At 38.2% G+C, this 15,107-nt stretch overlaps 1 protein-coding gene across 2 annotated transcripts in view; it reads right to left on the bottom strand.

The window, feature by feature from the left end:
- Nucleotides 1-15,107, bottom strand: part of LOC139948839 (cytidine monophosphate-N-acetylneuraminic acid hydroxylase) — a 37,518-nt gene that overhangs the window by 13,494 nt on the left and 8,917 nt on the right. For both annotated transcript variants that reach the window (XM_071947182.1, XM_071947181.1), the window contains exons 3-10: nucleotides 13,856-13,947; nucleotides 9,594-9,703; nucleotides 8,081-8,271; nucleotides 7,024-7,171; nucleotides 5,923-6,004; nucleotides 4,842-4,979; nucleotides 3,462-3,597; nucleotides 1,915-2,052 (exon numbers count right to left, since the gene is read on the bottom strand). In XM_071947182.1, coding sequence (XP_071803283.1) covers nucleotides 1,915-2,052; nucleotides 3,462-3,597; nucleotides 4,842-4,979; nucleotides 5,923-6,004; nucleotides 7,024-7,171; nucleotides 8,081-8,271; nucleotides 9,594-9,703; nucleotides 13,856-13,947 — 1,035 coding nt within the window. The remainder of the gene's footprint in view (nucleotides 1-1,914; nucleotides 2,053-3,461; nucleotides 3,598-4,841; nucleotides 4,980-5,922; nucleotides 6,005-7,023; nucleotides 7,172-8,080; nucleotides 8,272-9,593; nucleotides 9,704-13,855; nucleotides 13,948-15,107) is intronic.

Here is a 15,107-nt window from a genome sequence, read left to right on the forward strand (position 1 = left end):
TTGGTCAAAACAAAAGCGTTTGTAACCGTTTTTTATAAAATGCATATGGTTGGAAAGATGTTTTAAAAGTAGAATACAATGATCCACACAAGTTTGCCTCGAAATTGCGTGGTTTTCCTTCTACTGTGCGAACTAACATGGTCGGCCATTTATGGAAGTCAAAATTTTGACCCCCATAAATGGTCGACGTGTTTAGTCGACGAGGTAAAAGGAAAACCACGCAATTTCGAGGCATGTTTGTGTGGATTATTGTATTCTACTTTTACAACAGCTTTCTACCCATATGCATTTTATAAAAAACGGTTACAAAGGCTTTCAAAGACCAACTCGACCGATCCAAGGCAACGTGTTCCTTTAAAGGAACATTACAGAATTGGTAAGAAACAAAAATCGTGAAGATCACAGATTTACATACAACTTACACGGTCTAATGATGATGATAGTAGAAAACATCCCTTGAATGAAATGTCATATTCGATGAGAATAGATAATCTAATTTCGCGTTTGGAGTTTATCGCTCAGTGAGTATTTTATTGATTTTTGTTTTGGCATCTATGCAATGCAAAATTTGTAATCAGTTTTTCACTATTCTCTCATGACCCAGATGGCCGATCGATCTCAAACTTCTACAGGTGAGTCAGTTTATGTAAATGATGGATTATATAAAGTGCTTACACTGCCAACAACTGTTTTGTTAGCAAAAACCAATTCTGTAATGTTCCTTTACGCACAAAAATGTATTCAAGCACTCGACTTGAACTCTGAACTTTCTGATTAAAGCCATTGGACCCTTTCGGTACAGAAAAAAAAAACTTCACAGATTTACAAATAACTTACAGGGTTTACAGGTGGTGGTGAAAGACTTCTCTTGGAATGTTATTCCATGAAATGCTTTACTTTTTGACAAAACACTAAACAAATATCAATTCTCGATATCGAGAATTACGAATTTATTTTAAACACATGTCATGACACGGCGAAACGTGCGGATACAAGGGTTGAGCCTAAATTTTCACAGGTTTGTTATTTTATATAGAATATGTGTCACACGAAGTGTGGGCCTTGGACAATACTGTTTACCGAAAGGGTCCAATTGCTTTAAAGCCTGGTTCATACTTCACCGAATGCGAATGCGAATTTGACGTGAATTTGACGTCACAACCCTCCTTTTGCAGCGATATTCGCAAGTGAGTTGAGGGGAGTTGAACTACTGCGAATTTTTCATTGCGAACTTGTGACGCCAACATTCTTAGCGCATTCGCATTTGCAGGAAGTATGAACCGGGCTTAACAGAGCCGGGTTCAAGTCCCAGTCTTGACATCTGTGTCCAACAGCAGAACACAAACCCTTATAGCCTTGTCCTTCAGACGGGATGTAAAGTCATTGGAATTGTGCTTTGTGTAATGCACGTAAACCAAGTACTCTTAGAACTAAGAGAAGGGGTATGCCCCAGTTTTTTCTGGCATTGCTGGCAGCATTAAAGGGTTTATGTACTTTTTGTAGGACAAAAAACACAATGTCCACAGATTTACACTAACCTTACACAGTTTGAAGATAATGATAGTAGAAAGCTTCCCTGAAAATATTACGTGCTGAGGTGCTGTTGTTTTGGGGTAATGAGTCGAACAATGTCATGAAAATAATTTTCGTCTCATCAGACCAAAATTATTTTAAGCATTTACAAACGTATTTTCATGACATTGTTTTACTCATTTCTCAAAAACTACAGCACCTCAGTAAGTAAGATTTGAAGGGAAGCTGTCCACTATCATTATCTTCAAACCCTGTAAGTTTAATGTAAATCTATGGACATTTTGAAAAAGTACCCAAATCATTTAAGGGGGGAAGGGGGTTAAACAAAAACGGATTTCCTATGTAAAACAAAAGAGAAATCACATCCCTAAATTGGCTTACCGGTCTCCTTGTATAGCCTTCTGAAGGTCTAGCACAGCACCAGGACTTGGGCTCCACGTCTTTATTTTTGGCGAGTACTTGTTGATTAGAGCATTCAGTGCATCGGGATCATTCTTTGTGTTTGTTGATCTGATGTAGCTGAAATCGAAAACATTGTTTGGAACTTGATTTTTGTGCACCTGTATTTCTGTAAGTTTCTTTTACATACAACCCAAAACAAGACTAAAACAAGACACTCTAGGTACTTTAGGAACCAGGTTGGTAGAATAGCACAACTGTTTACAAATATGGTTAAAGGCATCTGACATCTTATTTGTCAATAGACCAGTCTTCTCACTTGGTGTATCTCAACATATGCACAAAATAACAAACCTGTGAAAATTTAAACTGAATTGGTCCTCGAAGTTGCGAGATAATAATGGAAGAAAAAAAACATACCCTTGTCACACGAAGTTATGTGCGTTCAGATGTTTGATTTCGGGACCTCAAAATCTAATTCTGAGGTCTCGAAATCAAATTCGTGGAAAATTATGCCTTTCTCAAAAACTACGCTACTTCAGAAAGGGGGCGTTTCTCACAATGTTTTATACCATCAACCTGTACCCATCGCTTGTTACCAAGTAAGTTTATTAAGCAAACAATTGTTTTGAGTAATAACCAATAGTGTCCAGTGCCTTCAAGTGCCTTGCTAAAGGGCACACATTTCATAACAGGGTATCAAACCCTCAAAAACTGCTGCTGATAACACCAGGGCCCAATTTCATAGAGCTGCTTAAGCAAAAAATTTGCTTAAGCACGAAAATAGCTTGCTTATTTTACACATGTTACTGGTAAAAATTTCATGTCATGTACATTGCTTGTGACTAATATTTAGCTGTTGTTTACTTAGCATAACAATTGAGTGGAGTCTTAGCCGGTAATCTGATTTTACAAAGCAACAATTCTTTTGCTTAAGCAAATTGTTTTGCTTAAGCAGCTTTATGAAATTGGGCCCTGGGCCCAATTTCTTAAGCAAGAAAATAGCTCGCTTGTTTTACACATGTTACTGGCCAAAATTTCATGCCATATACATTGCTTGTGACTGGTATTTAGCTGTTGTTTACTTAGCATAATAATTGAGTGGAGTCTTGGCCGGTAATCTGATTTTACTAAGAAAGGATTTTTTTGCTTAAGCAAAATTTTGTGCTTAAGCAGCTCTATGAAATTGGGCCCTGAGCTTAGGTTCCGTGAACTAGTCCACTCAGCCACAACATGCCACGATTTATTGACTGAAGTTAAATTGACTGAATGAATGATTTATTGACTGATCAATTGATTGATTGACTAACTAAATGATTGATTGACTGCTTGATTGATTGATTTAATTTTTTTGACTTTTCAAAACAAACACTTATATTCATCAAAAAATGTACAAAAACATAAATTGATTGATTGATAATCAATTAATCTACAAAAACATAAATTGATTGATTGATAATCAATTAATCTACAAAAACATAAATTGATTGATTGATAATCAATTAATCACTTGATGAAGATCAACTTACTGATCTGATGGGTGTGCTTCCACAAAGTAACCAGCAAATGGGCAATAGACAGTAGGAGCCACATCCCGCACCTGCTGCATCTTATAGTAGAGAAGCTTACGCCGTTCGCGCTTCACAAACTCCGCCTTCCACTCCTCTGTCGAGAAAAAACAAAGAACGATAGTACTCGCTCCAGTTCACGGGAGACAAAAATTGAAAACCAAATTTCTTTAGTCTTTGACTTATTGTTTGGTGATGTATTTTTTTAAGATGAACCAAAAATTGAATTGCAATTGAAAATTTGCTTTCCTAGGGCGTTTTCCAAACCACGGCGTGGCATCCAGGATTCCGTCATGGGCTCCGATCATCAATACTAAAGCAGTGTACATTTTGCACACTGCTTCAACATCAAACTGGACCCTTTATCTGGAGCTGGAATCTCAGCCGAGGTTTGAAAAACACCCTTAATGTTATCCTCATCAAAAGCCAAGTAGGATTTGAAACTTTGCATGGTGTAAGGATAACTAAGAGCAGTTTGCAGTAACACCATGTGAATATCTCTTATGAGTAGTCTTGGTTCTGAAAAGAACTAAGAGAATCAATGTGTGGTGAAGAGGTTTTCAACTAGTGGTTTAATCCCAACGAGGCCTGGTTCTTGATAATTTTACCGAGACAAATTCGAGGTAAATTATCAAGAACCAGGCGTGGCAGGTTTAAACCACTAGTTGAAAACCGATTCAACACATTTTGATTCCCATTCATAAATACCTTTTCGGTCAAAAAACATCAACACTTATGGTCAAAAAGTAAAATAAATGCAAAAATTATAATTTTTCAATGATTTCTTTCAACACAACACCCCTCCAGCTATGAAATGGTAAGGCCCAGTCAAGGCCCTCAGGTAAACAACTCCTTATAAGGGAATGCTGTGCGCGTCGCGCGTATCGTGTGATGTGGCACAACTGTAGGAATGAAGAAACTGTCTTAAAAGCACAGGTGCAAACTCGCGTGTCACGCCCATGTTTCAACACTTTTTACATGTCGTAAACAAAGGTTTATACACACCCATGTGACACGATCTCCACCAATAGGAATAGCGAAACTGTCTGAGGTATTTATGAATGGTGGTTAACGACTCAACGTTTCGAACAGTATGCTCAGATCTTTTTCTTTATGACAGGTGCACTGGATTCTTTTACATGCATTACACAACACAGGACCAACGGCTTTGCGTCCCATCCAAGGGCACAGCAATAATGGCTAAGTGTCTTGCTGGAGAACACAAGTCTCACGACCGGGACTTAAACCCACACTCTGCTGATCACAAACACCAGAGCTTGATTCCAGCGCTCTTATCTGCTCAGCCATGACACGTAATGAATTATTTGAATACCTTCATACCTGTGTACTTGCCACCAGAGAAAGTCATTGGGAAACCAGAAGCCCCACCAGCAAAATCACTCAGCATCATGTCTACTCCGATGGGCAGTCGACCCCCATTAGGATTGGTACAGTCCACCGTGTCTAGGATAAGATGACCTGGTAGGAAGAAACCACAGAGTTAGCGAGGGGTGTTTTCAAACCTTGGCTTGGGCCCTCTTCCAGGATCCGTTTGATGCTTGGAAATATCGTATGAAATGTACACTGCTCCAAAATTTATTAAAAAGACGAAGAGCAAGCAATGTTTCAGGAGAGTCAAGTAAATCCATTGAATATGCAAAAATAATTTGGTCTCACTGAGACAAAACATTATTTTTGTGAATTGTTTGAATTTTTTACTAATTTCTCAAAAACTACAGCACCTCAGAAAGTAATATTTTAAGTGAAGCTTTCTACCATACCACCATTATATTTAAACCGTGTAAGTTTAATGTAAATCTTGAGACATTTGTGTTTTGTGTTCTACAAAAAGTAGCCAAACCCTTTAACGATACTTAGACGGGAGCTGTCTTCTATTCTAGTGGCAACCAAACTTCTCAATGGTCGATGCTCTGCTACACGTTTCCATCAAATTTTCTCCACAATATCAGTTTTTAATTGATGTTTAACTTACATCGGGGATAAAGAATATTAATTTTGGTTTTTTTACCCAAATACACCAACGTAGCCCTGTATACTCAGTACTTACCCGAGTTCTGTGAACAAAATCACAGGCATGTTACTCGAGTGGGATTGGAACCCACAAACTTTGCTAATCTAGAGCAGTGTCATACCAACTAGACCACCGAATTTCTCTGGTGGCTAGAGGCAGTTCGAATCCTATGTTTAGCAGAGGGTACTGCAAACAATTTGTTAAATTTGCATCATGAATTAACAACATTGACTTTGGTTTTTTTAACCAATATACACCGATGTGTGATAACAGTACTTGCCTGAATATCAGTTTTCAGTTTTCTTGTAAAATTTGTGTGTTTGATACATTCCATTTCCTGATCATATTGACTTACACAAGCTTTTGAATGAAAATGAAATTGATACAAACCTTTGTAATCTATAAGAGCGCATGTGTCCATATCAGGATGCACACCATCCATCATGATCATGAATCGTGTATCTTTATTAATCTACAAACAAAATACAAGGAAGTTAATGTATTTTTATTTGCCAGAAAGTTTATAAACCCAGTCTTCTACCAGCCTTGGCTTAAAGCCATTGGACACTTTCGGTAAACAGTATTGTCCGAAGGCCAACACTTCGTGTATCACAACTAATATATAAAATAACAAACCTGTGAAAATTTAGGCTCAATCTGTCATCGGAGTCTGGAGAAAATAACGGGAAAACCCACCCTTGTTTCCTCACACTCTCTTTATTTTAGTATACATAGATCAACTCTTTCCCTCACTCTTCTGTGCTTATATATTTTGCTTATCTATGTAATATTTTGTATTATATGTTATATTTTGAGAAGAGTAGTATGGAATAAAAGTGGAACTACATGACTTGTGTGTGGTGGAACAATTGGGAAAACAAAGTGGATTATATTGAATGGTCAGATAGTAAGAGTGCAGTGTGTAAGATGTATTCACCTACATGATATCATAATCTATCTATCATTCAAACCAACACAGGGTGATATTGAATGGTCAGACAGTAGGAGGGTTGACTGTGTACTGTGTAGGATGCATGCAGCAGCATTCACCTAAAGAAAACTTATTGCAGGCTGGCATAGTTTATCTATCATTCAAAACCAAAGTGGGTGATATTAAATGGTCAGACAGTAGGAGGGTTGACTGTGTAGGATGCATTCACCACAAGAAAACATACTGCAGGCTAGCATAGTGTATCTATCATTCAAAACCAAAGTGAGTGATATTGAATGGTCAGACAGTAAGAGGGTTGACTGTCTACTGTGTAGGATGCATTCACCACAAGAAAACACTGTAGGCTAGCATAGTGTATCTATCATTCAAAACCAAAGTGGGTGATATTGAATGGTCAGACAGTAAGAGGGTTGACTGTCTACTGTGTAGGATGCATTCACCACAAGAAAACATACTGCAGGCTAGCATATCATTCAAAACCACACATTCAAAATAGTCAGACAGTTCAAAAGCAATGAGATATTATTGAGCATGTTTACCTCGATCCATTTGCCAAATTTCTTGATGTGGATGTTATTGAGTTTGACCCCACTCTGCTCGAGTCTGACAAAGACGGGCATTGAGGTATCGCCAACGTAGATCGGAATGTCAGGATTGCGTTGTGATAACAGCTCAAGAGTTGGGTAGCTGGAGGTGGTAAAGAAAAGGATCGGTTAAAGGGTTTGGGTACTTTTTGTATAAACGCAAAACACAAACATCCAGAGATTTACTTTTACTCACATGGTTCAAAGATTATGATGGTAGAAAGGGGTTCCCTGAAATGTTACTCGCTAAGGTGCTGTAGTTTTTGAGAAACGTGTAAAAAGAAATTCACAACAATAAAATGCGTCTCAGTGAGACGGAAATTAGTTTATAGCATGTTTAATGGATTTATGCCGCTCTCCTAAAAACATTACTCTGGGATTTCCACTTTTTTTCTCAAAAAAGAGACTACCTACTATGGGGCTGAAACTTCAACATATTACATACATCTTCATTCAAAGCGAGTCATGTCATGGCCAAAAACTTTATCTACAAAAGGTATCAAAACCCTTTAAAGGCAAAGTATACCGTTGGTTTTTGGTACCGCTCGATTGATTTTATCCTCTATAAATGTAGATGTACACAACTGAAAAATTCATGGTTGCATTTTTGAGATATCCCCGAGAATCTGGAGTGAAAATATCCACGCAGGAAGAATAATCCCCAATACGAATACACAGTCTGAGAAGCGTAATGCGGTACACTTCTCAGATTCAAATTTGGGGGCATAAAAACTTATATCTTTTTAAACAACCACACGACTTCAAAGTGAAATGCTTCTCAAAACGCTTTATACTATCAAATGCTGCTGTAGGCTTATCACCAAAGTTTTTAGTGCCATTATTTTAAGAGGGATTACAAAGAGTGTACCTTAAACGACATTGAAGTTCAATTCAATTCAATTACCACTTATTTCCACTAAAACATTTCCACAAATTACAGACAGAAGACAGAGGAATAAACTAGCGGGAAACGCCTGGACGCAAGGCCCAAAACAGCCTACTGATTACTTACTTTAAATGGTCGGAATGGAGATGACTTATGTAAATGAGGTCAGCCTTGGCCAGCCTGTCCAGCCAATCAGCTGGCGGTTCATGCATCAGCCACCAACCGCGTGCAAAGGCTGGGCCAATGAGCCATGGATCAGTGAACATGATCAGGTCACCGAGTTTAATCTCAATGCATGCATGGGTGAAGTACGTAATCTGAAGTAGAAAAAAAAAAAGTCCTGGATTTAGTCTTCAGTACTGGCCTGATCATTGTGCAAAGATCATTGTGCAAGGATGTGTTGCAGGTGGTCCCACACATGGCCGGCAAAAACTTCGTTGAACAGATGGGATCAAAGAACTCACGGGCTTATCAATATCGATCTGCACTGGATAGGCAGAAGTGGAACTCCATCATAACCAGGGTCACAAAGGGTCAGCTATGACTCAGAGGACAACGACGACAGGCCTGATCATTCATGAAGGCAACAAAGGCGATTGCCTCTTAGTCATTGCCTTGGTGCCCTTGAAATGCTCTGCCGTAGAAAATTACAATTTCCTCATAGGGTGCCCTTTACCATGGAGAAAATGCCTTGTGGTGCCCTTGGACTAACAAAAATGAAGCATACAGGCTTGTCAATAATAATAGACCCTTCCTGTAAAATAAGTAAATTGCACATAGCGCATGTGCACTAACATTTCAGTTGGCATATATATAGTACAGTTGCTACATGTGTAGTACAATGTTTTCTGCGTATCTAGGTTTAGCTTAATAAGACTTATCATGTGACTCGTTCTAAACCAATCAAAAGGCAGAATCTTTGCAAGGGGTGTTGATAAACAATAGCGAATTCCTTAACAGACTTATGTGTCATAGAAAACAACTTTTAAAAACATTAAGACATAATAATAATACAGCATTTTTAAAGCGCACTAAATCTGTAGAACATTCAAAGGCGCTGGTCAAAGAACAAGAAGAAAATTTCACTCTATATCTGCAAAGGCTAATCTGAGGAGATGGGTTTTGAGAGAATGTTGGAATCGAGAGATGTCATGTGTGTCCTTAAGATGTTGAGGCAGAGAGTTCCAGAGGCGGGGTGAAATTATAGGACTTGTTCGCTTATGGCACAACACTTCAAGCTTTGTTGTTGAAAAAATGTGTTATAGGAAAAGGCTTGTGGCCTGCAGCTTTGGCCGTAACTGAACAGAGTCTTTCTTGTTTTTGTGTTCTACCCATACACCGATGTGCGTTAGCACTGTATACTCAGTACTTTCTTGAGTCCTGTGAACAAATATCACAAGCATGTTTAATACTCGCGTGAGATTCAAGACCCTTGTAATTCTAGAGCAGTGTCTTACCAACTAGACTACTGAGGTTGCCCGGTAGCTAGAGCCAGTTCGAATCCTATGTTTTGGCAGAGGGTACCGCAACGATATATGATATGTTAAATGTTAGTCTTTCTTGAAGGCTAAATAACAACCTAAAACACTAAATTGACTAAATGTTGCTGTTCTCAGTGCATTTGTTCTCACTGACTGACCTGAACTTCTCCTACTTCTAGTGGCATAGGATCTCTCTTATCCGTCTCCCATGGCTGAGGTGGCTTCAACTCTACGATGTCCAGGCTACCATCCTCATTATACTCTGGGACTGTATCAAAACAAAATTATCAATCAATCAATCAATCAATCAATCAATCAATCAATCAATCAATCAATCAATCAATCAATCAATCAATCAATCAATCAGTCAGTCAATCAATCAATCAATCAATCAATCAATCAATCAATCAAAAGGCATTTATAGAGCTCCAATTCCAAAGTAAGCTCCAAGGCGCTGTGGCGCAGTTGAATGGTTAGTAAACCTGCTGGAACGGGTAAGCTTTAAAGGCACTGGACACTATTGGTATTTACTCAAAATAATTGTATGCATAAAAACTTACTTGGTAACAAGCATTGGAGAGCTGTTGATAGTATACACAATTGTGAGAAACAGCTCCCTCTGAAGTAAGGTAGTTTCTGAGCTTTAGAAGCAATTTCTCGTTGAAATATTCGAATTGATTTTGAGACCTCAGCTGAGTTCTGAAAGCACACAACTTGTGCGACAGGGTGTGGTTTCTTCTAATATTCTCTCGCAGCTACGACGACCAACTAATTGAGTTCAAATTTTCACAGGTTTGTTATTTTATGCATATATGTTGAGACACACCAAGCGAGAAGACTGGTCTTTGACAATTACCAATGGTGTCCAGTGCCTTTAAGGAGTTTCTTGAATGAGGTACATAAGTTAGCTGGGATTTCAAATGTGTACAGGGGTCTATTTCCAGTACAAAGTCAGTTCTTACAGAGGACTAGTCCTAGGACTCTTTATGAGTTGTTAAAAACTTAAAGACAGTGGAAACTATTGGTAATTGTCAAAGACTAGCCTTCACAGTTGGTGTATCTCAACATATACATTAAACAACAAACCTGTGAAAATTTGAGCTCAATCGGTCATCGAACTTGCGAGATAATAATGAAAGAAAAAACACCCCTGTCACACGACAAGTGTGCGTTGAGATGGTTAATTTCGAGACCTCAAGTTCTAAATCTGAGGTCTCGAAATCAAATTCATGGAAAATTACTTCTTTCTCGAAAACTATGGCACTTCAGACGGAGCCGTTTCTCACAATGTTTTATACTACCAACCTGTCCCTATTACTCGTTACCAAGTAAGGTTTTATGCTGATAAATATTTTGAGTAATTACCAATAGTGTCCACTGCCTTTAAGGCTAGTGTCCTAAATAAGGCTTGTATTTCTTAACTCTTTAAATCCACCCCAGGAAGCTCATTACACATTTTGGGGCCATGTGTACAGGAAAAAATCTCTCTGCAAAAGTTGAATAGAAAGTTCTTGGCACAACAAAAAGGGAGCATGTTGACAAACAAAGATGTCTTTGTTGAGATCTCAATTTTAGCACGTGATATAATCAGGGGCTCGTTTATGGCATGCTTTACACATTAAGATCTCAAATTTGAAGATGATTCTTTGAGAGATGTAGGAAGCCAATGTTTGTTGATTAGATAGGGACTGAATGAATCACAACACAACAAGAAACAACTGAGCTTAGGACGCTGATGCTGGACTGGGATGCGTGGAAGGCGACCATCAGAGTTTCCCGAGATGGTATCGGCTGAAGACAACCTCTCGCTCAACTAGACTATTCAAATCATATACATCAATTACTTGCTGAACAAGTTTACCAGAGTGCAGATTTGCATGTTCATGAAAAAATGTTTAAAGGGTTTGCACTACTTTGATAATATTGAAAATATCAATGTTGACAGATTTCCAAGCGCTGAATTTCTTCGCTAGCTGTGTAAGCGAAAGAATGACTAGTAACATGGAGTACGCGCGTGCGCACAAGTCACACCTCCCCACTAGTCAGAGTAATTATGCTTGTTGTATTACAATATGGTATATGGAGGGTCACGGTGAAAAACTTCCCTTGAAGGAGTTTGCTTGAGTTGGTGTTTGAGAAATGCTCTTCTTGTTATTAACCATTTAGAGACCAAAACAGCTGCAAGCAAATTGTACCGAAATGCCAAACTTTTGCTCTAACAATGGGGTCAAAGAAAAGGTTTGGGACTGAATTCACATTTTCCTATATTTGCCCTGTAAACATAGAAACTACAACTCAAAAACAAACCATGTATTTCTGTTTCTTAGTTTTCCTGCAGTTTTACATATATGAAAATAGCAGTGCAAAATTCCACAAGATAAGCAATGTCTGGGCGTTGGGTGATGAACATACAGGAATGAATGGTCATTTATGGGTTAAAGGCAGTGGACACTATTGGTAAATACTCAAAATAATTATTAGCATAAAACCCGACTTTGTAATGAATAATTGGGAGAGGTTGATAGTATAAAACGATGTGAGCAACGGCTCCCTCTGAGGTGACAGAGTTTTCGAGAAAGAAGTAATTTTCTGCGAATTTGATTTTGAGACCTCAAGTTTAGAATTTGAGGTCTCGAAATCAAGCATCTGAAAGCACACAACTTCGTGTGACAAGGGTGTTTTTTCTTTCATTATTTTCTCGCAACTTCGACGACCAATTTGAGCTCAAATTTTCACAGGTTTGTTATTTTATGTACATGTTGAGATACACCATGTGAGAAGACTGGTCTTTGACAACTACCAATAGTGTCCACTGTCTTTAAAGACTTGAACAAAACTACTCCTCCATATACATGTATTTCCAATTTACTGTCACACTACACTACACTACACCTCTATTTCTTCAGTTCCCCCCCCCCCCCAATTTTCTTGTGACTCTGATGACTCATAAAAAAAAGTACTCTAAATATTAATGACCTTAAAAAACTGACTGGGTGAGAAGCACTACAGCTGTTGAAAGCTTGTGGTCTATGTGCAGACTACTAGTGCTAATTGTTTGCTCACCCAGCCCTTTGCAAATATTAACATCCAGGAGGCATTGTCTAGACAAAGTGCAAAGATAACAAATTAGTGCAGTTTGTTTAATATGTTCCACACCCTGGAGAGTACATTACCTCACATCACTCTTCTTGTTTTTAAAGGCAAGGCACTGGACACAATTGGTAATGATCAGCATAAAACCTTACTTGGTAACGAGTAATGGGGAGAGGTTGATATAGTGTAAAACATTGTGAGAAACGGCTCCCTCTGAAGTGACGTAGTTTTTTGAGAGAGAAGTAATTTTCCACAAATTTAATTTTGAGACCTCAGATTTCGAATTGGAGGTCTCGATATCAAGCATCTGAAAACACACAACTTCGTGTGACAAGGGTATTTTTTTCTTTCATACATGTATGTTGAGATACACCAATTTAGAAGACTGGTCTTTGATAATTACTAATAGTGGCCAGTGTCTTCAAAGGCACTGGACACGTTTGGCTATTGTCATAGAACTTGCAAGAGAGTTATGAAAGAAAAATCATTCTTGTTGCATTACATTGTGTGCTTTCAGATGAATAATAAAAGGCTTCAGCTGAAGTCTTTTATTACTTGGGTGAAAATTTACCTCCTCCTGCAAGAAAATGATGAAAGAAAAAAACACCCTTATAGGATTTGAGGCATTGCATGGTGAGGTATCAATGTATATTTGGTTTGCGGTAACACCATGTGTGTATCTACTTGCCAGGTAGAGTTGTTCTTAGGGAACTGTCTTGCTTTATTCTACTGCCGTGGAGTAGATAATCGGAGGTTCGGGAGACTTCTCAGTTCTGAAAAGAACTGTCTAGAGCAAGAGCAAGATAGTCGAAACGTTGAGACCAATTCAGAACCGACTCCGCGGCAGTACAGTTTATTACGATCCTATAAGCTAAAGTAGTAGTCCAGTCTAAATTCTATACCATCCGCCCTGGTAATAGTTAAAAGCAGGACAGTTCTTTTCAGAACTGAGAAGTCTCCCGAACCTCCGATTATCTACTCCACGGCAGTAGAATAAAGCAAGACAGTTCCCTAAGAACAACTCTACCTGGCAAGTAGATACACACATGGTGTTACCGCAAACCAAATATACACAAAAAACGACCTTGTTGTACAAATTAGTGTCCTTTCAGAAGTCTTTTTTTGAGTAATAACCAATAAAGTCCAGTGCCTTTAAAGGCTTGAACAGCACTGGATCTTTCACTTTACTATCACATTACATGTACACTCCATCACGGAGTTCATCGGTCCATATTGACAACAAACTGCAATCTTTGTTTGTTTGTATAAGTTTCGGTTTAAAAGGCGAACCAAAGTTAATGAACAGCAATCTTTCTGTGCACATTACCAAGCTGTTGTTGACTGAAGCTATCTGGTGGATTCACATAGCGCATCGTCTTGGCATCCAGTTTCCATCCATGCTTGGTGCAGCGGAGAATGCTATTAGAAAAACATTAAAACAAATCAATTGGTATAAGGTTTGAACATGTTTCTTGGTAACTCTGTGGATGAGTTTTCTTTGGGCGCAGCCAATTACTTAAAGGCAGTGGACACTATTGGTAATTACTCAAAATAATTATTGGCATACAACCTTTCTTGGTGACGAGTAATGGGCAGAGGTTGATGGTATAAAACATTGTGAGAAACGGCTCCCTCTGAAGTGCCATAGTTTTCAAGAAAGAAGTAATTTTCCACGAATTTGATTTCGAGACCTCAAGTTTAGAACTTGAGGTCTCGAAATCAACCATCTAAACACACACAACTTCGTGTTGCAAGGGCTGTTTTTCTTTCATTATTATCTCACAACTTCGATGACCGATTGAGCTCAAATTTTCACAGGTTTGTTATTTTATGCATACAGTATGTTACACCAACTGTGAAGGCTATTCTTTGACAATTACCAATAGTGTCCACTGCCTTTAAATGGTTTCGTAGATACATGTATCAACATAAAAGTATCTTAAAACTTGGTGATAGTCATTCTCTTAATTTAGCACATTTTATGTTTAAACACTCTCGTAATTTGTTGCCACATAAACTTCAAGGCTTCTTTTTAGCTAGTGCTTCAGTTCACACTCATCAGACCCATGGTTTAGCCAAAGGGAATCTTTTTGTTAAATAAAGTAGAACTGAGTCTTTTTAAAAGAGTGTGTTTCATAAAGGGGTCCTTTACTGGAATAGTCTTAATTCAGAACTTAAACAGTCAGTCGGTGTTTCTTCTTTTATTAAAAAGCTTTAAGAAGATTTGACTGATTTATACGCCACTTAAAAATGATATATGTGGCAGGTATAAAACATGCCCCCCATTATTTTTTTGGTTCAATCAACTTTAGTTTCCTCCTTTAACCAATTCTTTTGTTAATCGTGCGCCCTCAACGTCAGGTTTCGGGTGTTCCCATAATTCCATTGAAGACAGACAGCCGTGTAACTGTACTATTGATTGTCTTCATATTTCAGGAAAATTTCCCCTTTTTGTGTTTTTTTTAATTCTAATATACATTTTTTATTATTTTTTTTAGTATTTATTTATCCATTGTTCAGTCTCACTCATGCATAATGCCCATGTCCCTGGTGTTTGTTTGTGTACGTTTTCTTTTGTA

This window comes from Asterias amurensis, chromosome 16 (genome assembly GCF_032118995.1).
Source record: "Asterias amurensis chromosome 16, ASM3211899v1".
NCBI classification, from domain to species: domain Eukaryota; kingdom Metazoa; phylum Echinodermata; class Asteroidea; order Forcipulatida; family Asteriidae; genus Asterias; species Asterias amurensis.